Consider the following 25,626-nt stretch of genomic DNA (forward strand, 5'->3'; position numbering starts at 1 on the left):
TTGAAAACCTCAGAATAAACAAGTGGGCCATCTGTTTCCCCCAGTTTGTAACATGAAACACTGTGTAAGCCGGATACGTATTCCCTGGTACATCTCAACTGTGTTATGACTCCAAGAAGCTAAACATACCAATCTGCAGCCACCTGCAAGTGGCATGCAGAGAACTGTGACCCAGTACTTTTCCTTGTCATTTGACAACATTTCAGATCTTTAGCTTTGTTAGAAAGAAATCAGTGATGGAGCCAGGTAGCTCTTTCATACAGTTCCATTGACTACAATGAAACCCCCTGTTTTCCTGAATGTGTTATTCATGCAAGTGGAGGATAGCTTGTCTTTGACAATACCAAGTATCTTGCCATTTACATTTATTCCAAACAGCCCTGCTCTGATATAACTGCATTTGCTTTGATTTTCTACACCAGGGACACATTTGGTCTGGACTGCAATTACTTGAGAATTGAAACACATTTATAGAAAACTGCTAAAATAACCAAGGAAATGGCAATGAAGTGGTCTTAGTATTTAGCTGTTGTTTAGTGCAGAGACATGCATCTGGTCCCACATGCACATTCACGTTTCATTTTGATTCTTTTATATCCCATGGAGTACCTGAAAAAAGAACAAGACAAAGTGATTTAAGAAAAATGAAAGACAGTTCTCAAAAGGTGCGACTCAATTCATCCCAAAGTTATGTTGTGAGTGGGGACTAAGTGCATCCTCAGTGCAGACAGAAATATTAGGTATTGTTATTTACATATCGGACCTTTCACCTGAGGATGTCAGTGCACACTGTATTTGTCAATGAATGTAATCTCATACCTACTGAGGAGAGCTGGGTGAGTGTTATTTCTCCAATTTCATGCAGAACAAATATATGAGTGGAAGAAATGAGTGATTAATTACCCCAAGATATGCAAGGCATTTAAATGCCTAAGAAGTTTTCAGGAGGCACTAGTCGCCATAAGTGTTGAGTATCTCTGTGGTTTGCCCAGCATCAAAGTGATTAGTCAGGAGCCTGTGAAATAAAATGCAGTCTGTGTACTGCCATGATTTTCTAACTCTCTCTGAGACGAAACATCGCCTTAGAAATGATTTGTGAGATCAATCTCATCAAACAAGTCAGCTTTGCAGTGTTAACATCTACATCTGGACAAGTCCTCTGGATGCTCTTTGTAGTCAAGGGAGGGAAAGACAACGGAGACAAATTCCACCTCAGGTGTCTGCGCCGAAAAAGCAGAATACCAAAACGCAGCCTACACCGGCTGTGGTCATCCACTTGCCTTCGCCTCTTGTATTTGCTATCCTGAGATTCACCAGAAAAAATTACAAAACATATCCAGGGGATTTCCACACAGTCCTTGATGCTATCTTTAGAGTGCTCTAATGCACTTTCAGAATAAAGAACTTGTTTGTACTTTTTCTTGTGTCTACTTGCCTCTGCTTCACCCAGCTCAAAACAAGAAAGTTTATAGATTAAACACTTACTGGCTCCACATGCCTACAAAGTTATCAACCCCTGGTTTTGCTGACCTCTGTGATGTCCTGTGATTATTTTCCATTTATTATAGGCTTTGCTAGATTATCTACTGATGATATTTTCATCATCACAGTATTAAAATAGAGCTTTAGCCAATCTTTTATACATTAGCAAGTATTTTAAATAGCTTATTGCTTTTTGACTGGAGAAAAATGAGTCACAATCAATATAGAATCATGGAATCATAGAACAGTTAGGGTTGGAAAGGACCTTAACATCACCTAGTTCCAACTCCCTCTGCCATGGGCAGGAACACCTCACAATAGACCATGTCACCCAAAACTCCATCCAGCCTTGGCCTTGAACACTACCAGGAACAGAACATTTACCAGTTCTTTGGGCAACCCATTCCAGTGCCTTACTACCCTTACAGTAAAGAACTTCCTCCCTATATCTAACCTGAACTTCCCCTGGCAAGTCTTTCCCTGAGACTGAAAACATTTAGTTACACTCTGAAACATAACAGAAAGAGCCTGTTAATAAAAAGAGGTCAGGCACAAACGCAGCTCCAGCAGCTATACTACAAATGTTATTATTACAGGCTGACAATTCATTGTAGAGGAGTGAAAAAGAGAAAAAACCTACTCATAACTGCTGTGTTTGCTGCTGGACTTTGATGAGAACTTAGTTCGAAGTTATTTCCAAATAGGAAGCATTGTTAACTCAAAAGAGTAAATACTGTGGAATTTGGAAGGTCAGCCCTTTGCAGAGCATGGCTGGACTTCTGCATTTCTACAGATGCAGCCATCCGCAAGATGAAGAAGGCAAGTGCAAGGACGAGCATTAGGGACTGGAAATTTTCAGCAAGACACGCTTGTGACTCTCACCTTCTCCAAAGCCTTGTGAAGCAGAGGAACATGCCTGCCCTGGGAAACAGCTCACCCATGGAAGCAAACCAAGGTGCACTCAGACTTGGCATGAAGGTTGCGGGAGCAGTGAGGCAGAAGCCTCTTTCCGGGGCAGAATGAAACCACAGGTACCTGGGGAGATGGTTAAAGCTGGAAATACTGTGCCATCTATGGCACAAGCAGATATGGAAAGTATAATGAAGCTCTGCACATTAAAGATCCTGATCCCAGCTGTTGGTGGGTGTCTCTTCTGGGAGAGGAGAGTGAGCCTGGATCAGAGAATGAACATGTGCCAATGAGGAAACTCAACATCATAGATGATGTTGTGGCTGCAGTCAACTTAAAATATGTGGGTACATGAAAAACCCAAATCCTCAGAAAAATTCTTACCACTCTGAGAAGGACTGAGTGCATAATGGAGCCCAGAGTGGAAATCTGACATAGCCCCAGTGTGGGGGAGATGAGCAAAGCTTAAAGGTTTGATATAACAGAAAACTGTCTGAACTGAAAGTCAGTTAATTAAATAATGAAACCCCAATGATATGAAATTGTTCCTTAATAGGTCTTCCCTGCTGCATGCCCAAAGGAAAAAGCGAGAGGAAGAAAATTCTGGTGATGAGTTTGTTAGATTTGACATTCACGTAGACTCAGGTTCGGCTGGGCCTGTGCTACATGTCTGGTCTGAGTAATGCATTTTGCTCTTTAATGGTGCACACTACTGATATGACTCAAATGCACAGGAGCACCGACAAGCACCGGATGCTTTCCTGCCTCCAAGCACCTGACCTGTCACCAGCCTTCAAAGAGAACAGCTCTGCCAGGGGTCATCATTCATTGCTCTATCACCACCACACAAGCTTCCTTTTCTTAAAAAAAATGTCTCTGGAAATGATGACTTCTTTCTTTTAGGCAAATGTAGGCTGGTCGAGACATGCACATGAGAATGAAAAACCCATACAACATCATCCTTGTCTGTTGGGCTCTGCCTTCGTAATACAGAAATGACAAATGTCATCTCTTCCCTCCACTAAAAATAATTTTTGTCCTCATTGCAGCTAATGAGTTACAGGATAAATAAGCTATAACCAATCATGCTGAAATATGTTTGGCTACTTTTCCTGCCTTTTAAGTTGTTGTGCATTAAGGACCACAGCAAAGGCTAAAACTCCTAATTACTATTGAACTGTAACCAGCAACCAAGGCATGTGTCTATTTAAACACAGTGTCTTAACAACGAGGTCTGCCTATATAGGCATGTCTTTGTGACATGAGGATTGCAACAACAACAATTTAAGATGCAGCTTTTCATTCCAGAACATATAAAAGCAACTCAAAGACTATTTTTATATGACAGCTGGCCAAATCCCCATCCTAGTTATCCTACAGAATACCTGGAGTAAAGTTGCAGAAGCCTATTGAATCATTACAGGTTTACACGAGTATAAATGTTATTGGTGTTTGCAGTAAGATGTTTACTGGGCATCACTGCAGCATGCACTCTTCTGTTACCGGCATCAGGCAACAGGAAACAACATGAGTCCTCCAGCAAGTAATATTGGTAAGTGGGAATTCTGATCGGGTGATCTCATGCTATGCCATACTTCATTCTGTGAAGAAATTCTGCCCCATGGCACTGAGAGCAGTCAGTAAAAAAAGCATTGGTTTCAAAGCGCAATCCGCCATACACAGTTGCGCTCCTCATAGCAGATCCTTACTGGCTTAGTTTTACATTGTAAATGAGAAGGGGATTTTGACCCCTTCTTGTGAGATGCCACTGAACAGTGGCTTTTATACAAACCAGTACCAGCTGGGAACTGGACTAACAATGTGCGTTCATATGAGCTCATATGAATCCTTTGACATAAGCAATATAACCAGAGAGTAAAACCCAAGTTCCCCCCCCCCCTCCCCCAGTAATTCACCAGGGGAAATCTGACTTCCTGCCTAACACCACCGACATGTACTGGAGCTTAACCAGAAAAAAAGGGGGGGGGGGGGAAGAGAAAAAAAACAAATTAATAATAAAAAGAATCATTGCTGTCAGAGCCTGAGGGTGGTGGGAGGGGGGAGAGGTTACATACGTATACTATTCACTTTAGTGGGGCTGGAGGAGGGGGCAGTCTGGATAGCATGCCGTAGGCTGTCTTTCAATATTAGACACAGGGTTTTTTTAGAAAATTAACATTAGTACAAACAGAAGTCATCATAAAACTCCCAGGCAAAATTACCTGTTCGTATTTTAGGCTTCTGTTTGACAGACATTAAATATGTTGGGTGTTTTTTAGTACATGTACTGCTAGTGGCAGTCTCCTCCAAAACAACTATGGATGGTTAAGGAAAGAGGAGTTAATGAAGTAGCAGCTCAAACAATCCACTTCCAAGCATTTTATCTTTCTTTGTATGCAGCTAGGACAACCCTTCTGAACCAGGCAAGGGTTGATGCTATCAGTATTTATCACTGATGTGGGAGAAAGCGTCAGAACAGAAATGACAAGAGCAAGTTTATGTTAGCTGATTGAATCTGCTCCCATTAGTGACAGATTTGCTGTACTGTATGTTAAACATAGGCACCTGACAAATGGAGCACTCTGACGTAAAAGCACCTGTACTTCTAACTCTGGATTTTAAGGGGCCTTGGCAGTTTAATATAAACTGAAATTGTACCTGTTCAGTGTCGTGGTTTTCTATTTCAGTGCTATAGTGTACATATTACGCTATAGTGTCCTACTCAAGTATGCACGATAAAATTATGCAGTCGCTGCTCCCCTGTGGCTCTCATCTGAACAAAACATGTATATATCACCATGCGAAGCCACTGATTTTGCACAGATTGAATGCACAAGCTAATGTCATGCACTGTGGCCTTATGGCCCAAAGGGCATGAAGTTAGGCTCAGCATGAGTTTTTGGAGATTTATATCTAAAACACTTATATCCAACATCTAGACCCTGCTGAGATCTTCACAGGCCCCCTTAAATACTGCCTGAAGTCCTTCAGCCCGTTATAGTAAAATCCCCAGGTACTGATGGTCTCTCTGGTGAGTCTGTGTCTCCATTTCCATGCTACGGAGATTCTCGGGGGCCCTTTTGGTGCCAAAGCCTCAGCAGGACCCTCAAACAAAGCATTGTTCTGGGCATCTGAACTACCAGGTCTGGCCCTACCAGATGTCCCTGTCCATCTCATCACCTCCTAAACACAGCTAGGGATGAGCCTGTTAAGATTCTTTTCCAGTAGGTGGACCACCTCTTTGACATAACAGCTTAGAAGCCCTTGCTGTGCCTGCTTGGATGAGCTTAGAGTCAAGTATCCCTTTCCCAAACAAAATTAACATATAAGCACAGCCTTTACTGCACTATGAGGAATTCCAGTGCAGTGCAAATGGTCAGTAAACCAATTGTTTCATATTAGTTTTGCCTTTCTGCTAAGAAAAGAGTTCCTGGCTATGAAAGGTTTGTGTCTTAGCAATGAGACTTCCAGAAGTGGTAGCAAAATGGGAGAGTCCAAATAAAAGTTCTATCTTTCAGAACAGGAAGGAAAACATATATGAACTTGAAGAAGTGTCTGGGCAAAGAGCAGAAAGCATCACAGGGTCAAAATCCCCTCAGGACACTAGGGAAATACCAGAGCAGTTAAATAAAAGAAGGCCCTACTAGCTTTAACATTCCCACACAAGTAAGTCATAAGAGAGGCTGGGCACTCATTTACATGGGAGCTTCAGAATGAGACAAGCCCCATGTGACTTCAGGGTTATGAGTAATGGGCCCAGAAAACAGCAGAGAAAAATCAGTGGGATCTGGGGCATTTCAGCTGAAATCCTTCCTCTTTCCAGAAGCTGCAGTTAACAGCAACTGGAGATTATCAGCTTCGTGACACTGAAGGTGCTATGATGGAGGCTCTGCCTTTTCAGCAAGCAGGGACTGATGGCTGCAGATGCTGGATGCCATGAGTTGCTTCCACCTCCTGGTGCCTGGCTGCAGACATCCCTCCCCGTCTTTGCCCACTCTTTCAACACCAAGGTGTCTGCCTGGTGCAGAAGTTCGATGAATTGAGTGGGCATGTGAGTTGCATGAGCTGTAAAGAAAGGGGAAGTAGGGCATGGATAAATGAAGACTCAGATTTTGAAAAAGAGGAATATGCTGTAGGGATGAGGCTGGCAGATCCACCAGGCTCTGCTCGGGGGGGGGGGGGAGGCTGACTTGTAGGTTTTATGTTCCAAAAGGAGTGGTACTTGAGTCCAGAAGTTGGGCTAAATTGTAAGGAGAGCAGTGTGCATTAGGAAGGTGGACAGGCATCCAGGAACACAGGCTACACAGCTGAGTGAGTTACAAGGACCAGCGAACCTATGGCAAAGTTACTCAGGAACTTAACATCGACATGGTTTCACTTGTGACAGCACTGAAGCATGTGATGAGGTGTGCTCCTGAGCAGTCGGAAGGGATTAAAGAGTTAACCGGGATAGAAAGCAGGTAACCTAGAGAGGTCAGCACTTAGGAAAGGGTCCTCTTTGCTAACTAGACAGGGACCATCTGCAGCTCTGGGTCATTTTTATCCTTCATGTTATGGGCAACATGTAAAAGTCGTGGTAGTGTACAGTATTGCTTATCTAGGCAGAGGTCTGAGACACCTGAGTGCCAGTACAGGCATTCTCATGCCATACTGGAAGAGTGTTACAGTACAGAAATCCTCTGGATGTAAGGCTAGAGCTTGGGATAAGAAGGAAACACCACTGGGATGAGAAGGAAGTACCGCTGTTAACTGCTTTTTCAAGTAGCAGCTGGCAACATGCTTTTCAGGAGCTACTGGGCAGTCCAGATGCCACAACCAAAAGGCAAGGGGCCTCCTCGTGAGGGGGGGTGGTAGAGCTGGCTGGTGCCTTTGGGGTCACACACAAGGCTGGGCAGAGTTGGGGATAACCTGCTGCGATCGCCACCTCCCAAGATGGCACTCAACTACCATCGGTTGTGAATCCCTGGTATAACTGATGGAAGAATGAAGAAAGCAAAGCCAAGTCGGTCTAGCTCAGCTTACCTTGAAGCTGGTCCTGCAACATACTTACTCTCCCACATCCATTCTTTTGGGGACTGGAGATACTCTGTACCCACAGGAGCAACTCCCTGTGCACACCGACAGTACCAAGAGCTCTTCCCGAGAGAAATCTGACATAAGGTGAGAGTATGCAGAGATTCTCAGTAAGTTATCACCTCTTCCAAGTGCTTGGCTACATGATCTGAACGAGGTAGCACTTGATAACACGCTGAATGGTGGTCCTGGACAGAAATGCTTTCTTCGGGGGGTGTCCCATGCTCAACTGTGCTCTCTCTTATCAGTATAAAACACCAAGTCAATCCTTCAATAATTTATTTCTTTATATCAGAGAATGTTTTTCAATTATACATTTAAGTTTGTAACTTTCAACACAAGGGTAAATACACATTAAAAAAAAAAAACTAGCTGTGCAAATTTCAAGTTGCATTGTTTCAAATAGTATAAATATTTTAATAAAACATGTTCACATTAAGTTTCACAAATACATGAACTTTAACAGAAATAAGTCATGAGTTTGGGTTTTTTTTGTCTTTTCAAAAAAACTGTTTTTTGATAAGTAGAGAAAGTTTCTAAATTTGAGAAGCAACTTAGAAGAGGTGTCACCTCCAAAATCATAGCAGCAAAATAGATGCTGAAAACTTTAAAGGCATGAAAGGAGAATAGAGAAGCAGGCATCAGGCACAACAGTAACAGCAAGATCACAAAAGTACTGCAGAGACTGAACTCCAGGAGTAAAATCTCAAACCAAAAGCATTCTCCTATGGAGCTCCAAGCTGCTTGCGTAACAGAATCACATCAAGAATGACAGAATTGAGACAGAAATGGGTAAGAAGAGCAGCATACATATTCCCAACACTTAAAATGCAAGAGAAGAGTTCCTCTGGTTTCAGAACTGAAGCTGAAGGACTCTGGGGTTTTTTTGTCTGTTGGAGGCAATTCCTTCTGTAAGAGCAGGGAACAGCAGGATTCCGTTTTCCCATCACATGCATATGCTCATGAAAGTTGCTTCTGTAATCACCTGTTTTTTCAGATGTCTTGGGATATGGGAAAGGATCTAAATGCTGATTAGTTAAACATGTTAAAGGAGCAGACCAATGCTGGTCTTGTATCTGGCTGTGGTTTACCGAGGGCTCTGCAAACACAGCACTGCTCACCATTAACACCCTGAACACCTGTGGGAGCTCCCACCTAGAAGAGCTCTGTAAGAACACCAACATGCAACCCACAGCAAGTTTCTTTAGACATGAACTGCAAGTTGCATCAGCCTGTCCTGCAAGATCCCGCTCAGTAAAGACTTGCCTCTGACTGATGTATGCAAACACAAAGAGGTCCTGCACCTCTGACAGCAGCTGCAGCGCCTCACCCGGGAGCAGGGGAGGTATTAAGAAAGAAGCAGAACTGGGAAGTTCTCTGGATTCAAATGCTTCACACTTCCTCCTGGGAAGTCCAAGAATTAAATATGGCATTGTAGGAGCTTAGTCATAAAAGCTCTGTGCAGAAGGCAACCTGCTTTTCTCAGCAGTCCTTGTATGCAGTGTTTAGAGGAAGTAGATATTTATTCCCATCTTGGGAATAAACATGAACATGAGCACACAATTTATATTCCTCCCCTCCCTCCCCCTCCCAGGGCTGTTCAGTGTTCTGGACATAGCACCATTTCAGTAAAGGAAGTAGCTGGTACTGCTTTCCTGTTCTTTACCAAGTCCTCCCCTCCACTAGCCATAGATCTGCTTGAACTGGTAGCACTCATTGCAGTAGCCGTTGCACTTGGCATTGCCATAGTGATCACAGGCAGGGGCTCGGCAGCGCTGCTTTGGGGGCTCCTCTGCAGATGGGTTCCTGGCACTCCCTGATGGTGGAAGCAGACCGAGGCGCTGGCACTCCTGGCACAAGTCATTGTTCCTGCAGTCCAGGTTGTTTCGACATGAAGCCACAGCACACTGTCTCTTCTGCTTACTCAATGCTGTTCGCTGCAGATCTCTGCGCTGCTCTGTTCTCTTGCAAAACATTAAAACACACTGTCAGTTGCTGTGCCTGCAGCACAAGTGGCTTTTCATTCATTTGCAACTCTGGTCATGGTTTGTATAGGTAATCACTGAGGTTACATGCAGACACATGCTGCTTCTGAAAAGTGCAATACCAAAAGCCAAGTTCGGCTTTACCAAAGAAAATCACAGATTCTGTCATTTCTTAGAAAAAAAATCAATAATTGTTTTTATCTTTGGTAACTCTCAATTCTAAAAGGGCCAAACCAAACCAAATTTATAAAACACAAAAAAATGTGGAACAAAGTCTGTAATGGGCTCAATAAAAAAGGCAACATGAAGCGGACTAAAGCCCTCGATGCAGTTGCATAGATCTAGAGTAGTAATTAAAATCTCTCCCCAGCCAGCAAACAAATCACCTGTTGGCCCAATTGCTTCCACTAAAATTGCTGGCAAACTCCCAGCTAAGGTAGAACTGAGCACGGTCATGATAACCCTAAACTGAGGGCAGCTTTTAGGAGTGCTGCTCAGTTGCAGCACACAAAAATCATGCCTTGTCTCTCCATGATACTTAGGATGCAGTCAGTAGAGGATTTTCTAGTACGCACCCCGAGTTGTTCGCACAAGAGAAAAACATGCAGTGGTAAGCAACGGGAAGATGGTGAGAAGTTCACACTTACTTCTGGCTGTCTCACCAGCTGTTCTTCTGTTCTCCTTGCTTCCTGAAATCGCTGGTTCTGGGCTTTAATGAAGCAGTTCTGGCAGTACCCCTCCAGCATCGTGCTGCCCAGGGTGTCACAGTTACGCCACTGGCAGGACACAGTGTTACGGAAGGTGGCAGCAGAGGTCCCTGACTGACCCACTGGTGAGGACTTCCTCTGAGGTCTCTGGTGGCATAGCAAAGCGCTGTCTGTAATACAAAGGACAGGAGGAGTTTGAATGAGCCTCATAGATGTGATGAGCCAAAGCAACTATGAAAAGTTACCCAATTTAAAAATAAAAATAACCCAAAACGTGACAATACTGAGCCCCTCAGTTAATGAACTTTCCTACATGTTACATAAATAAGGGAGCTAATACAGCCAGATTTTCACATCAGAACCTGTTGAAACAACTGATTTGGGAAAAACTTGCCCTCAGTGGGAAAAATAGACCCCACTGAAGTCAAGAGGAATTTCACCTTTGGCTTCAGCATGTCATCTGTGACCTAGCCTGACATTCCCCTGCCTCCTCCATTTCAGGAGTAATGGTAGTACAGTAGCACAGACCTTAATGGGAAAAAGTGCCTTATGCTTTTTGGGTCTCATGAAGCAATCTTATATATTCCACAATCTGAAGGAAAAGAATTCTCATTGTGAACAACACTGGAAAATAAGCTATTGCAAGCTGGCATAGAGGCTCCGTAATTTGAAAGCGCAGCATTGTGAAAGATGTTCCTACACACGGCAGGGGAGTTGGACTACGTGGTCTTTAAAGGTCTCTTCCGACCCAAACCATCTTATATTTCTGTGTTCCTTTTGGCACATTTGTCTGCAATGAGACGTAAGAGAGAAGCAATTATTCTCTCTTACATGTGCCTTTCACCTTCTATACCAAAAGGCTCTTTGCCTGTGTAACAGGGCAGTAGCTCCATCCCTGGCAGTGTTCAAGGCCAGGTTGGATGAAGCCTTGGGTGACATGGTTTAGTGTGAGGTGTCCCATGGCCATTGGCACTAGATGATCTTAAAGTCCTTTCCAACCCTAATTTTTCTATGATTCTATGAAAGACAAAGATTTCATGCTGTGATTTATTCCCAGGGTATTGCGGTTTTGAAGGCCTGCCTTTAAACACACACGTGCAAGCATACATATGATATCACCAAGGAAGATTTCAAGGTACATTGTAACAATGCACTTCTAAATTACTTCAAAATACAAGAACATTATTTACAGTCAACTTTTACTTGATCTGCTTAGCAAGGTGACTTCAGTAGTGATGCCAGGGTGTTGTATCTGTTACATCTAGAACAGATACAGATCTTCAAATTCATCCCAAGCTTTTCAAAAGACTTGCTAACATAACTGGTTTTCAGTAACATCAATACAATAGCATTTTCCTCATTGACCCTTATAACTTGTCTAGCTGTGAAGAAAATTCATACCAAATCATGACTGCAGTGGATGGTGGGGAGGGATCAAACCCCACCTCTGTCCTTGAGCTAGTTTTGCTTCCATGAAAGCTGACAGGAAGTTTTACAAGACATTTCACAATTTCCCACACTGTTACTGTGTGCCCTCTTATGAGATATTATCAGCCAAAAAAGCACCTTCTCACACTGCTGCTTCTGCTCCACACCATTCCCATCACCCCCCACCCTTTCAGCACCCAGTGCATGCACAGCTTCATAGCTCAAGGAGGCCAATCTACAGCTGATGTGTGTCAGAGCTCACCCCATCTCCACTTACCATGGTTTTCCCTGTACTCAAAGAAACACAGCGTGCAAAAGCCCTCATTCTGCGATGTCCCAAAGAACTTGCAGCCAGGTTTCCTGCAGAGGTTGCCCCTCCTCTTCTCCTCTGGCAGCAGCACTGGTGGCAGTGGCTCCTCGTCAGGGCTGTTGGGAACCTGATGGCAGGGGTGCTGGAGGAGGCTCTGCAAGATCTGGGATGGGTCAGATGTGGATCTCTGGTGGCACGCGGGCAGTAAAGCAGGGCTGCCATTTGAGGAGCGCTCTGTAGACCTCTTGAAGCAAGTGCTGCATGTGCCATTGAAAGTCCTTTTGACCTTCTGATGGCACACCTTGCACATGGCATAGTCTAAATGTTTCCGGTCATCCAAGTTGTTGGAAGGACCAAGCTGCCTGGAGTTGTAGCAGCGTTCACAAAGCCCGTTGTGTTGCACATTCAATGTAAAGGGGCAGTCTGGTGTCCTGCATTTCATGGCTGTGGTCTCGCTGTATAGGAAAAGGCTTGGAGCCATTGGAGGTGCGGAGCGAGGCCCTGTTACAGGCCCCTCAGATGTCCATCCCCCAGGTTCAATAACATCGCCATGGGAGGAGCCTGCCCCAGCTGCCATCAGTTTCTCAGGTGCTGTTGAGGAGGTCTGCCTTCTTCCTTTGTTTCCTTGTGACCTCCGCTCAAAGCACTCATGACAGTAGGGCTGGGTGTTCACAGACATGTAGAAAGGGCAATTTGGTGTTTCACATTTCACCTGTAAGAGGGAGAGCTGGGAAAGAGACAGTTCCTGTCTATTCCTGGAGCAGTTCTCTCTTCTTGCAGGTTCAGCATTCTCCTGCCACTTCTTGTACTCATGCTGCACCAGTTGAAAGTAATCTTCCACAAGGTTTATTTCTTTGGGTAGGTTGCCTTCATCTAACCTGACAGCCAGAAAAGGAAGATTGCATCAGTGGTTGAAAAGGGCAGATGGTGGGGGTGGAGGCAAATGCAAGCAATGTGAGGAGGAAATGTAGATTTAATGCACATCCATATTACTCAGCTAGAAGATCCAGGATGTTAAAACTGTTGCTGTAAATGGAAATAATTTTAAAGGCAGGTGTTCAGTGATGTCAAATGGGGACTTTCACATCTAATAAAGTGGTCTGACATGATGCTAAACAGAAGTATTCTTAAAAGGATTTTCTAGGTGAGGGTTTTCTATCTGAGAGCTGTTTGCACAAAGAATATGGATAATCTCTCAAAACTGAAAAGTCTCCCAAATCCTGAATACCTCTGAAGACCCGTGCTCAGCTGAGCAGGGGTTACAATAGAAGATCCTTGTCTTCACCAGCAGCATGAGCCTCTCCTACAGTGGGTTCAGTGTTTTGCGATACAGCTTATCATGAAATCTGCTCCCGGTTTTGCGCTGTTTGGTCTGTATCCACCAGTGCAATTCTGCACACAAATTACAGGGCCTCAGTGTGGTGTGTGTAACACTAGCATCCGTATCATCCCTACTCTGCCCCCAACAGCAGGGGAAAATCCCACACCGGAGCCTCACCATGCCACAGCTGGTAGGATTGAGGCGTGTTCTGGAACATTACCAGTAATGGTAATATCTGTGCAGTGGGCCTAGGTAAGCTCCATTTCTACTCTTCATGTATGCGTATAACCTTTGAATAGAAGGACTTCAAATTTCAAGGCTTCTAAACCAAAACCACCCAACAGCATAAAGATACCTTCCTGTGTTGTAATAGAAGCAAAGACAGAGGATACAGGGAGTCACTTCCCCCCTACTCTGGGAAAGGGGCTATACGGACACTGCTATCAGCATCCCATAAATGCAAGAAGACGATGGGTGCCACCAGCTGCCCCTTGCACGTTTCTGATGCTTAACCATCAGGGGAATGAGCACAGATGCCGGTTCCTCCACCAGCCACAACATCCTGCCTACAACACTGCAACCGCCCAGGGCATCAAGGCATCTGTGCTAAGAACATACCACTAAGTACTTTCCCTAGGGCAGCCAAAATTACACCAACTGCCTTTTATGCAATGTGCCCTTACAGAAGGCGCAAGAGTCGAGTTTAACTAGTTCCTGGATGTAACTACTTTTCAGCCACCCTTCTGTGTAATTTAAAGTCAGTGGAAGTAATGTATTGGGTTTACTCTTCCAAAACACTAGTTTCAGTCTGCTAAGTCTGAAGACAGTCTTGCCTTTAAATCTGAAACTGGTCTGCGCTCATACAACTACAAAGCATGTCAATAGGAATGTAAATATTTAATATTTCAGAGGGTAAACACAGGCACTACTGTGGAAGGAAGGAAAGGCTGAAGGAACACACTGGACTGTCCAGCTTCTCCCATCTCTGTAAACAAGATGGCTTGGAGGAAACAGGAATGACACTCACTTTGCAGCATTAATTAGATGAGTTGTTCCATGATCCCAGCCTTGCACTGGAATTTCTATCACCATCAAATAGTCTTTCAGCAGCTGCTCTTTCACCCTCTCTTCTGTGTCTGTCAGAAAGTGCACACGCAAATCCTCAAATCTGCCTTTTTCACTGGTGACCAGAGGGACGGCCCGGATTTCTGTGGGGAAACAAGATGAATTAGCGATATATATATATATATATTTTACCAGGCAGGAGTAACCACAAGTTGCAAAACATGGAGATGTCACCACTGCTGGTGAATTTTGAAGACAGAGGAGAATGGCTGGCCAGACCAACCAGTTTCTAAACAGTGCCACTGGGGGAGGACACAGACACATCTGGACCACAAACTTAGCCCTATCCCATGGAGTTTTTATGTTTCTCCCCCTAGCAATTTTCTTCTCAGTGTGGGCAGCATTGTAGATCTTAGTTTGTTATGCCTTTCCACAGGAAGATGCCTAACCTGAACCTGTAGAACAGGTATCCATTCAGAAGTGCATTAAAAATGACAAAGCATATATTTCATGATCCCTGCCAGACAGCAGTACACTGCTGTTAGGCTGTGTCCTTCAAAGCTTCTTCTCTTATGACAAGGTGTGGAAAGGAGACCAGAATACAAGGAAGCAGAGGCCACCCTTTGACTGATTCCAGCCTGCAAGCAGGTGAGTTGCACTCTACTTTCAGATCGCATTTTGAGGGCAACCTTTAGTTCTCATTTAGTTTCAGGTTTACAGATGAAGCTGGTTTTGGTCACACATCGAGAACATATTCCAAAGGAATCTTTTACATTTATTTTAACTTTAAGAATGCAAATCTAAACCAGATTATACTTTAAATGCTTTACCACCATGGTGATACTGAAGAAGCCACATAAATACCAAAGAAGGTACTTGAAGAATACCTGGTCCGCTGTCCTTCAGAGTCACTAGTGGTGTAAAATGCATGTTGTCATAGCCAAGCACAATTGGGTACCTGTAGCATTCTTCTGCTGGCCAAAGGAGAGGCAAGTAAATACCCCCAACATTCAGAGGAGCAAAACTGGAGCCTGACTCTAAACTTCTTACCACTTTATCTGCATAAGGGAGAAAAAGAAAACACAAATAAACACAAATAAGTATGCGCTACAGGCAAGAAAAAACATACTCTGGCTGGTTTAGAACAATTGCTAAAAACACCCTGTTCTGAAATGCATCTGCCAGAAAGCAGCCTTTACCAAAGTAAGATTACCAACACAGCACAGAATAACACAGTGAGATGACTGGCTGGGCAACTCACCTGCAAGGACAATAACTGGCCTTCTGAGGATGTTAGCAAGGATGAAGATGTGGATTTCTTCCAGTGCATTATATGGAAGCCTGTTTCGAGCCCCAGATGTTTCTGGGGAGGTCATTTCAATGAGGTATTCCCACTCCTCCTCCCAGTTCTGGGGAAAGAAACATCCCTTAGTAACAGTTCAAAGACATGGAGGTCAGGAACCAGCTGCAGCTCAGCAGGACTCAAAATAATCACATTTTCCCATTTACTCCACAGGAAAACTATTTGCACTCTCCACTAATAGCGGAATCCATGAAGCCAAAAAGCGAACTAAATCAATAAGGCAATGCTGACAAGTATCAGAAAACAGCAGCATTCCCTCAGGCCACCTTACCCGGGTGTCATAGTGGAGTCCTGTTTCTACAAACTCCTGGGATTTAATAGCCTCCCGCTGCCAGCGGAGCTTGAAGTTCCGTGTGTCAATCTCCTTCAGTGCACTAAACAATGTTTTTCTTAAGACAAGGTCAATATCTTCAATACCCCACATGTACTGTGATGCAGCATGCATGAGGCAATTGCCATCACCTGCAAAAAAAAGAGTACATTATTTTTAAATGGTTGCTCAAGTAAAACCCCACAAGGACTCAGGACATGGAATTATGCGGCACAAATGCATATTCCCTATGTACTTCTCCCTAAGCCTCAGACAGAAGGGTTTTAATAAGGAGACCACAGCTATGAGCTCTTTGCTCAGAAAGGAAGAAAGTCTCCTCTCTACTGGTTTTGTCCCTTTGTCATTCAATAATGCCCCTTATTAACTTTGACTGGTACCACGAACTAAACTTTGGGGTCAACTGCAAATGTCAAACATAGTTGAAATAGGTTTTGAATGCAACAAAATCATCTTAAAACTACAAAAAGAACACGTAACTTTCCCTCATCAGTGTTGACACAAATACACACATGATGGCACGTGGTAGAGATAATAGAAACCACTAAGAAAATACTATAGTAGCACTAAGCCTCATGTCCCCTGGCAAGCACTGCACTGAAAGGATTGGCACTTGGCCCTGCTTGATAGAGGATTTGCAATAAAAAGAACAACATAGAAAAGAGTAAGTGATTTATGTAAAGCAACCATAGGAACACCTTTTGCCTTCCTCTCAGAACTGGTAGTATGCTGGGCTGTTAAATATTTCATTTAGAGGGTTTTTCTTTAAAACACAGAATTAAATGAAAAATAATGATTTGATTTTCATTTAGACACCCTCCTTGCACTAAAAAAGTCCTCTTTACAGGTAGGAAGGAAAGTGATGTTCTGCGATTTCGGAGGGGGTGAAACTGAGACTCAGAGGAGTCAACTAACTTAATTAAAAGGTGTGACAAAATATGCCTATGGCTGGGTTTCAAGTTCTATCTCTAGCAATCTTCTTCAAAAGGGGATGCCTGCCCTGAAAGGCAGCCATCACGAATCATTATTATCATATCCTTAGATAGAAAACTAGGTCTGGTGTTTACTACAGTGGTAAACAGACTGACCCAGTGCTAAAAAGCCACAGCAATTTCCTTGGAATAGGGGACATGACCGTGGTAAAGCTACTATTTTTTTTTTCATTTGGAAAAAGCTCAACACTTCATGAATTGTTACAGACTCAGTGCACATCAGGTTCCTGCAACTGGTTTCTGAATACTGTCCTGCTAAGTTTACTTCAAGTCCATGGGCTGCTTACTGGAGCTCAAAAATCAGGGAACAACATGTAAGACAGAAATCTGACTGGGTTTCCTTCTGACAGAGAAAGCTGACATACTAATCCCATTAAAATTTTCCCTTTGCAAAATCTAGAGTAAAGATAAGATTAAGTATTTGCTCCCTCTCCGAGAGCTCACTTTCAATTCTATATTGAGATGTGCTGCCCAAAATTCCTTACACAGCACTTGGAATTCCCCTGCCCTGTTTGACTACCAATTGAGTAACAGTTGTACTTTTTGTTCTGCGGTGTGCCGGGCTGAGCAGCGGAGCCTCCCTCGGACTTTCCCAGGGGGTGTGGCAGGGTGAGCTGGAATGAATGCCAATTCATTATACAAGCGAAATCTCTGCAGCCAAGAGAGGCTAGAATTTTTAAATTAAAAAGAAAAAGCAGCCAACAGCCAACAAGAAAGAGTTTCAATTTCTGTATTCCTACTGCTTTCCTTCTATCCTCTATCACAGGTCTGCAAAGAAACGCATGGGGATTCAAAAGGGTGGGTTTTTTAGTAAAAAATCCCAACCACTCCACAAACTCATACACATATCAGGTAAAATATACACTGAAAGATCCTATAGGAGATACTTTCTCTGTTTTCAACAATTACAACTTTCATCCAAAAAAAACCCCAGAATTTTCTGAAGGAAGCCCACCGCTGACTGAAAGAACTAATACATTCCTCCCACATCTATAGGTTAAGCAGCTAAATCCTTTAATAAAATACTCTTCATGCCAAATGAAACCCCAACATACAACCCCATGTATTTTCTGGAATAATACATGGCTTCTCCAGGCTTCTGTTCCTTCTTTCAGGGATCCTCTCCCTCAGTCTGATCTACCTCCTCTCCTGTGCTAAGGTCTCTCACTACAACTACTTTGCATAAACCGCAGATTCACAAAGCCACTCCTGCTACTCATGCCCTTGACGACCCTAAAGCACCGAGCTGAAGCTGGTTGAGCAGCCAAGTGCACAGGGTACAGGGGAGCCACAAACAAGGTCCTTGCTTTGCCTTCCCTCAACTTGCCCTAATATTTCAGCATCCTGTATATTGGTATGCTGGCTCATGGATGAGATACAAGTCCACGCTGTTCCCATGTGTAACACTGGTTGACAGTCATGAGACAAGGCAAGAAGTCACAGTTATTAAGTATAAGGTTGTCAGCAACAAGGGCCCGTCCAGGCAGTGTTAACCCCGGCAGGGCTCATATTGACAGGAGATGGAGGGATTCTAAAACTGCTGCTATTCACCCACACATTGTCCATTTTCCTAGGAAATCTGTTAGAGTGCATCTCCTGGGGCGAAGTTTGGAAGATGCAATGCTTCGAGCAATGTCACCTTCCCAGAACCTGTAGAGTGCTTCCTATCCCAGCTGCCACTCCAGCCCTTCTGGAAGTCCAAGATCACATGATCTCCATGCACAGCCTAATTACAATTATGAGAATTTTATGCCAGTGCAGAGGCAGCCCACAGAAGCTCACCATAAGGACAATGCCTCTATCACGGTTACAGAGACACACATTGGGATCAGGCTGTTCTAGGTCAGGGCAGTAACATTAGCACAGCAGTTCTATTCTTATGGCTTTTGCACATGGCTTATGGCTGTGTACAATCAGACTGAGAAACGTGGTAGAACTTGGGATGGGAAGAATGTGGACTAGAAGATAAGGGCAATGAGTATATAAGCAGATAAGAAAAGCAGCATCCACAGAACATAACAGAAGGACTTCAACAAGGCTGCAGGTCTACCACACCCAGTGTTCCTATAGCCACTGTGATCTGCTCTTTGAGCAAAGAGTATGTATTTTCCATGTTCCTGGAGTCCTCACTGTCCCAGTCTACCTTCCCAGTTTGGGACAATCTGTGCTGTAGGGAATCCTGAGTCCAAGTTTTCAGGTACGTGACCATCAGTCATAGCTATTACTGAATCTTTCCTCCACTGAATGTGAAATGCCCAGCAAACCTTACAGTCATGTGCAAAAGTTTCCTGCTCAAGACTGTGGACACACGTGACCCATTCAGGCAGTCTTTGAGCTGCTGTAGTACCTTTTAATTTACAACATTTGATGCAATACACACAATTTAACCCAAAATCCAAATCCTCAAACCAGCACTTACCCTTGAAAGAAAAGGGCACTGCAACTTGGTGTTGCACAAAAATGGCTATAAATCAAACACACAGTAGTTACTGGTGAGTGCTGAGGGAATGCAAGAGCTGGCAAACCCTGCCAGGTAGCTGAGGATGAGGGAGGCAGCCGGGTGCAGGGTGCTGACTCCAGGGCCAGTGAGGACAGGCTCCCAGAGGCTCCATGTCCAGGACACTCCTGCCTGCACCACCATTAAAGTTGGATCAGCAAGTGAACCCTGCCTGACAGCTACGAAGGCAGGGCTTATGGCAGGACATTAATTCTGCTATATACACACGTAGGAATGCATCCCTGCCACTCAAAGCTGAAGGCTCCTCTTGCCTGGCATTAAAGGCTGCTCAGCACTTCTAATGAGGCAGCCGACACACCACAGAGTCAGATTCAAGTTTCCTGCCTGGTATTTTATTCTGACATGCCACAGGTTACTGATATTAAGAAAACATCTGTGAGATTTTCAGGCTATTCATAACCCTGTGGTATCGGCAGGGGTCTGCTACAGCCTCAGGACACTATGTCATGCGGAAAGAATTTTAGTTTACAGAACTAAGATTAAAAGGCATCACTTCTTTAAAGCTGTGCGCTTCTGATTCAGTAACATGAACTCAGATGCTATTAATAAAAGTGCTACATTCATATCAGCCATTTCAATGCAAGTGAAAAGATGCGCTCACAACTTACCATTAGTCTTCAAAGGGACAAGTCTCCGAACTTCCATGCACCAGTTGAGCTTCCTCTGGCGCTCCAGCGAAGTCTGGGTGGCCTGATCAGTCAGGGCCTTCTGAAGCGTTTCCCGAAATTGAGGACAAAACTGGCACATTCTGAACATTTCTATGGTGTATCTGTGCATAGTCCTGAAGTGGTGAATTATTCCACTGGGGGGTTTGACCAGATCTTCAGGTGTCCTCTCTCTAATCTTCATGGCTTTCAGCATATTGCTCTGATACAAAGCTTGGGGAAGGATGTGTTGGCCAGCCATGTTTCTAGAAGACATCTGAAATGAAAAAGCATCCTTTTATTGACATGTTAGTGTCCCTGCGTGACAGCGCTATCACTTCTGCAGAGACTGAGAAGGCAGTTTCAGGGGCTGGATTCTGACTGCAGTTTTGCCTAAAACAAGCACAGAGTGGATGAAGTCCACTGAGCCTCATACAGATGGTGCTTTTTAAAGCTGATACCCATTAGCCTTTCTGCACTTCTTGGGTATAGATACTGACTTTCCATCATTTTCTGCTATCATTTACTGAGATATTAAAGACAATTTATCCATAACTAAGGAAACTGCATCGTTAAAAAAAAAAAAGGCATTTAAATAAAAGTAAGGATAAAAGAAGGCAAGATCAAGGGAAGGGAAAATTATCCTGGAAACTTGACTAACTGATAATAGCACAGTGTAATCCCATATGAACTTGCTGAACTTCCAGCATGTTTCAAGCTCTCATTTCGATGACATGCCAAAAAAACAGCAGATAATGACCATTTCACATTTCCACACCCCATACACTCTGAGAAGGGATGCTTGGTTCAGTGCAAAATGAGCCCCAAGAATTGCATGCCATGCTAGCATCTGCCCCATACTTACGGTGGCTGAAGATAGCAAATTTGTTGCAGAGCAAGTACTCAAGGACAGGCTTATGTTACTCTTCTTGAGCCTTCTTGTATTTTGTGAGCATTAGGGCTACTGCCCAGAGATGCTCGTGCTGTGTGGGGGGGTGCAGGCTGCAGTGCTGCTATTACTCAGAGGTAAGTCAACACAGCTAAAAAAGCATTTCCATTTGGCTCAAAAACCCCAATATTTTTCCACAGTGGGACACGTAATGTTTGCTGCCCTGCATCCCTTTCTTCAGTATCTCTGGCCTCATGGGCTATAGCAGGAAGAACAAAAACCCCCATAACCTCAAACTATCTACATTTCTGAAGAACTTATGCATGGCACACTAACTCTGTGGCTAGCTAGAGCCAAAAGTAGGGACCACATTCCTCAAAACCCCTGTGCACTACAGTAACACTACCAACAACCTATTTTTACATGGAGAGGTTCCCACTGCTGTCTTTCTGTTTAAAAAGAAAACAAAATTTCTATTAAGGCAAATAAAGGTAGTCATGCCTAACGTGTTTAGAACACAGCTGGCTACATGAGGAGAACACACCATTGTGATTATGAATCTACGGACAAATATCAAGGCATAAATATCTATCAAGAGCTGAATATACACCTTTCCAAGTACAGGTAGACAAGAAGCAACTGAAAACCAGTTTATGAAGCTATGAGGAAACTTTCTCATGGAGATGCGAGTCTGGAGGGCCAGGAAGAGGAGGAAGGTCTACAGCCTGATGGACTGACCAGGAGGACACTCCCAGGTCTGCAGAGGCAGAAGACCCCTCTTGCACAAAATAACTTAGCGCACCCTTCCCACGGGGAACCAGCTGCTCTCTCCTCTTCACCAAGACACTTCCATTGGTAATCTCCACCTCCAACCACATAACCAGAGCACTGGAAAGGACCCTGCCAGAGTATGACAGGGGCCTTAAACACCTGCTGCCAAAAGCTGCCTTCTATAACCTCTCAAAGTACCAGGTGATAGAGAGGTTCAGTGGATGTCCCATCAAGCCCTAAAAAGAAGCAGGTGAAATACAAGATGCTGCAAAGTCCTCTCCGCTCAAAGCAATTGCAATTCACACAGCACTTCCTCTGCTCTTGTAAGAGCACTAGGGACAGGGCTCAGAGCTGACATTTCTTGCAATACATGGAAAATGGTTTCTTTAGCTAACAAACATGGCATATTATTATCATTCCTCCACCAATATACAGCCATATAATGGAAATAACACATTTTCTCATGAACTCTCCCTACCAATATGGTTTTACACGTGCTATTTTGTAATCCCGTATTTAAATGTATGGATGATTTAAAAAATTAAACATAAACAAGCCTTTATTAATCTTTGTTTAATAACCATAGCTGTACTTTGCTCTGAGATGTCTGAATTCTTACTGATGTACGTAGAGTCCTTGAGTCAATGGGATTTTCTTACATGAATAAAGACTAATCACATGATTAAGCACTACCAGCACGGACCCTTGAAATGGTTATTTCCAGCTTTATGTAACGAAAAGTACTGAGTTTAGAGAAGCGTTTGCTGAAACTGTGTTATTCAATATTATATTCTGCAGGCATATTTTCCCTTCCACACATGGAAATCACTGTCTGTGCTATTTATAGTCATTAGATGTCAATGAAGGCAACAGCTGAACAACTCTTATTTTTCAAAAACAATGTGATGAAACAAGCAGAACTTACCAGCTACCTAAGGTAGGGCTTTAAAGGTCAGAAAACACATCTACAATTAGATTAGCTTATACTGCACCGTGCTTTAGTATACCCTATACTGTTTTAACCTTTTGACACGTACTACGAGTTCCCAGAACGGCTGTAAACAATGATTCAACAGCGATCTGAGGCGGCATCCTTCCTGAACATGTAGTACCGGGGATGCTCGGGAAAGCTGCACGCTGTCCGGAGATGTTCGGTGGTTTCATAGAGTTACACCGATTCCGTGCCCTCCGAAAAGCAGCAGTAACAAACCCACGGAGTTCCAGGGCTGAAGAAACACACCCGCGGCGCCCGCCCAAGCCAGCAGGAGGCGCCGCACGCCCGCAGGCAGCCAACGCGACCCCTGCGGACCCGCCTGGTCCCCTCGCAGTCGAGTGGCACGCCGGAGGGGAAGCCGCCCCGCCGCCTTCCTTCCCTCCCTCCCTCCCTTCCGCCTTTCTTATGCTCAAGCGGTGCTCACCTGTCCGCCGGCGGGCTCCTCCTCCGGTCGGTAACTCCTGCTTCAGCAACGGGGCTGGGGCGGTGGGGAGAAGTTGTATTCGGCAGCCATCAAGCCCCGAACCGAGCCAGGGCTCAGCTTCCCTCCGCCGCACTCTCCGCGCCGGAGCTGTTGCTGTTGTTGCTGTTGCCGCCGCGGAATGAGGGGCTGAGCTGAGCCTCTTGGGGCTTTTTTTTTTCCCCTTTCTGTTTCAGCGCCCTGGCGAGGAAGAAAGGAGAAAACACACAACAACAAAAAGCCCCACCGGGGATTTCCACCGGCAGCGCCGGGGACTTTCCGACATGTGACAAGCGCCGCCGGCACGCACGCCGGCCGCCGCTAGGGGGCTCCGCCGCATGCCAGGCCCGGCCCGGCCCCGCACAGCACAGCTGCGGGTAGGCCGCTTTGGCTTACCGCCGGGTCTTTCGGAACCATTTGTCATTTGGTCCTTCCTTATTCCGCACCCCACCATAGGGGTGTGTACGGGGGACGGGACGACTCGCTACGGTGCTCGGTGGGGGTGTGAAGCAGCCCGTGGCTCTAGTAGCTGGGGCCGGAGCAGCGTCCCGGTGTGGGGTATCGTCCTGTCGCCAGCGTGGCGGTGGAGAAGGTCCCTTGGGCTGCGGGGAGTTCTGCTGGGGAAGCGGCAGCTGCAGCTTGTCGTGCCGTGTCCAGAGCGGGGGACAGGTCTCTTGCACCCCGGTGTACTCGCATCCTCTCTGCGGCAGCAGCGAAGGAGGCGCTGATTTCCAGGAGCCGTTACCTCGTCCTCGTCCACACGGGCAAGCGTTGCACAGGGCCCGCTGGCCTCTGTGCCCATGCGGAGACCGGTGTCAGAGTGTAGGTGCTGGGTGTAGGTGCGCACACCCCTGCAGGTATCATCCCAACAGGATGGAAAGGGAGCCCTGCCTATTAGAAGACATTGTTTTTCCTGTTTTCGAACCCAAGCAAGTTGTAGTTTTCCCCATTTAGTTTGTATTTGCTTCACAGGTTTAATTTGTATTGTAAGTAACCACAAGTGGCTTCATTTCTCTAATTAGAGGTTAGACCGATACATAATCCTCTGACTCCATATGCTGGCATTTTAAGGCAGAAGATATGCCTTAATCCAGCCCTGCTCAAAGTAAGGTTGTTGCAGGCAAGGGGTAGAACTTCCGCCTGAAGTTACCAAATCAGGAAGATCTTAGTGCATAGGTGTGTTTGTAAACTCTTGGACATGCCTAGCAGTTTGTAGGAATCATGACATTTAATTATTGTAATCGATTAATTCACACTTTTAAACAACATTCTAAAATCTGTGCAGTGGAAAAACATGCTGAATAAAAATACTTAAGGCCTGTTAATATGACTTGAGGAGATTTCTGCTGGAAAGAGGGGAGTTCCTTGCTCACCAGCCTTGCAACATGAAGGCACTCAGAAATGAAATACAACACGTTTCTTGCAGCCTTAAAGGACTTTATCCTTAGAGAGGCTGAACTCCTACCCATTCTTGAGCACCCGCCGCTCTTGATGAGAAGCCAGGGTAGCACCACACTTTGGAATTAGGTCTTGAGTCCTTCAGAGAGCAGGTGGATTTTGGAAAAGTTCAGCCTTGGGCTACCTCTTGGGCTCTCAGCTCCAGCAGCAGGCTCAGGTCCTGTGCTTGTGCTACATGGTGTGGTTATGTTGCAGATGCTCTTTCCCAGCATTTGTAGGCCTGTGGCTGGCTCTGTGAAGCCTGCCATCCTTCTCTGCATTTGTTCAAAAAGAAGTCAAGGATATGGCTGGAAAAAGAATAATCCCTTCCATTCTTTTATGGGGATTTTTAAGGTTTTTAGTACAGCTCTTCTCCCCTCCCCCCCCCCTTTTTTTTTTCCCACCTAGCCTCTCTGCTGCCTTGGTAAATAGTCGTTTGATAGGAAGGCTCCACACTTAAAAACTGATGGGCTGAGGGATGGCTGGGATCCAGGGGGCTGGATTCCTGAGTAACTGGGCTGGGTAATTACTTGCATAGCCAGGGCAGCTATGTGTGTGTGGTGTGGTGTAATTTACCCAGAGTATGCTTCCTTCAGCATCTTCCTGTTCCCTGCTCCTGGATAATTTCCCTGTCACCTCATGTGGGCTGAGACACTGGATTACTGATTAGGAAAAAGATATATATATGTGTTTGGTTTTATCCAAAGCATTTCTCTCGTGTTACAAAGCCTGACCCCTCAGAGGGTTTTACAGAGATCATTTGAAGTGATAGAGTTTCACTGTGGAGTGGGAATGAGGAGCTAAAGTAGGAAGTAGGGAAAGACAAGCTGACTTATACCCTGCTTTGTACATGAAACTGCAGAAAATAGGTTAGCAAGTGATCCTAGCCCCTTCCGGTTTTCAGTTACTAGAAAGAGGAAAGGAAAATAGTGTGAGTAAGGAGACCAATG

At 44.7% G+C, this 25,626-nt stretch overlaps 2 protein-coding genes across 3 annotated transcripts; one reads left to right on the forward strand and one right to left on the reverse strand.

Moving 5' to 3' along the window:
• Positions 1-7,729: 7,729 nt before the first annotated feature.
• On the reverse strand, positions 7,730-23,531 carry TNFAIP3 (TNF alpha induced protein 3). 2 transcript variants are annotated; one of them, XM_061471745.1, is made up of 9 exons: positions 23,204-23,531; positions 20,090-20,402; positions 15,915-16,105; positions 15,542-15,689; positions 15,168-15,338; positions 14,243-14,423; positions 11,862-12,772; positions 10,097-10,326; positions 7,730-9,428 (listed from the first exon to the last, which is right to left on the reverse strand). In XM_061471745.1, the coding sequence occupies exons 2-9, from the start codon at positions 20,400-20,402 to the stop codon at positions 9,147-9,149; spliced, it is 2,427 nt and encodes an 808-aa protein (XP_061327729.1). In that variant the 5' UTR covers positions 23,204-23,531; the 3' UTR covers positions 7,730-9,146. The 2 variants fall into 2 exon arrangements, with proteins under 2 accessions (XP_061327729.1, XP_061327730.1); XM_061471746.1 differs by lacking the exon at positions 23,204-23,531 and adding an exon at positions 22,711-22,851.
• Positions 22,903-23,569, forward strand: LOC133278655 (ras-associated and pleckstrin homology domains-containing protein 1-like). Its single transcript, XM_061471747.1, has 2 exons — positions 22,903-23,229; positions 23,437-23,569. The coding sequence occupies exons 1-2, from the start codon at positions 22,903-22,905 to the stop codon at positions 23,527-23,529; spliced, it is 420 nt and encodes a 139-aa protein (XP_061327731.1). The 3' UTR covers positions 23,530-23,569.
• Positions 23,570-25,626: the final 2,057 nt, after the last annotated feature.

The sequence above is a fragment of the Pezoporus flaviventris genome, unplaced genomic scaffold, assembly GCF_033815535.1.
Source record: "Pezoporus flaviventris isolate CSIRO_AGI_PZ_B2104156 unplaced genomic scaffold, CSIRO_AGI_Pfla_v1 ptg000066l, whole genome shotgun sequence".
In the NCBI taxonomy this organism is placed as follows: Eukaryota; Metazoa; Chordata; class Aves; order Psittaciformes; family Psittacidae; genus Pezoporus; species Pezoporus flaviventris.

Bases quoted from the DNA above. Each gene is read 5' to 3' on its own strand.
- TNFAIP3 (XM_061471745.1), bottom strand. From the start codon at position 20,402: ATGTCTTCTAGAAACATGGCTGGCCAACACATCCTTCCCCAAGCTTTG. The intron at 14,424-15,167 runs GTATTCTTCAAG...GTTTCCCCACAG, and splicing joins TCTGAAGGACAGCGGACCAG to AAATCCGGGCCGTCCCTCTG. The intron at 9,429-10,096 runs GTAAGTGTGAAC...ATGTTTTGCAAG, and splicing joins AGCTGGTGAGACAGCCAGAA to AGAACAGAGCAGCGCAGAGA.
- LOC133278655 (XM_061471747.1), top strand. From the start codon at position 22,903: ATGCTCGGGAAAGCTGCACGCTGTCCGGAGATGTTCGGTGGTTTCATA. The intron at 23,230-23,436 runs GTCGGTAACTCC...TTTCTGTTTCAG, and splicing joins GCCGGCGGGCTCCTCCTCCG to CGCCCTGGCGAGGAAGAAAG.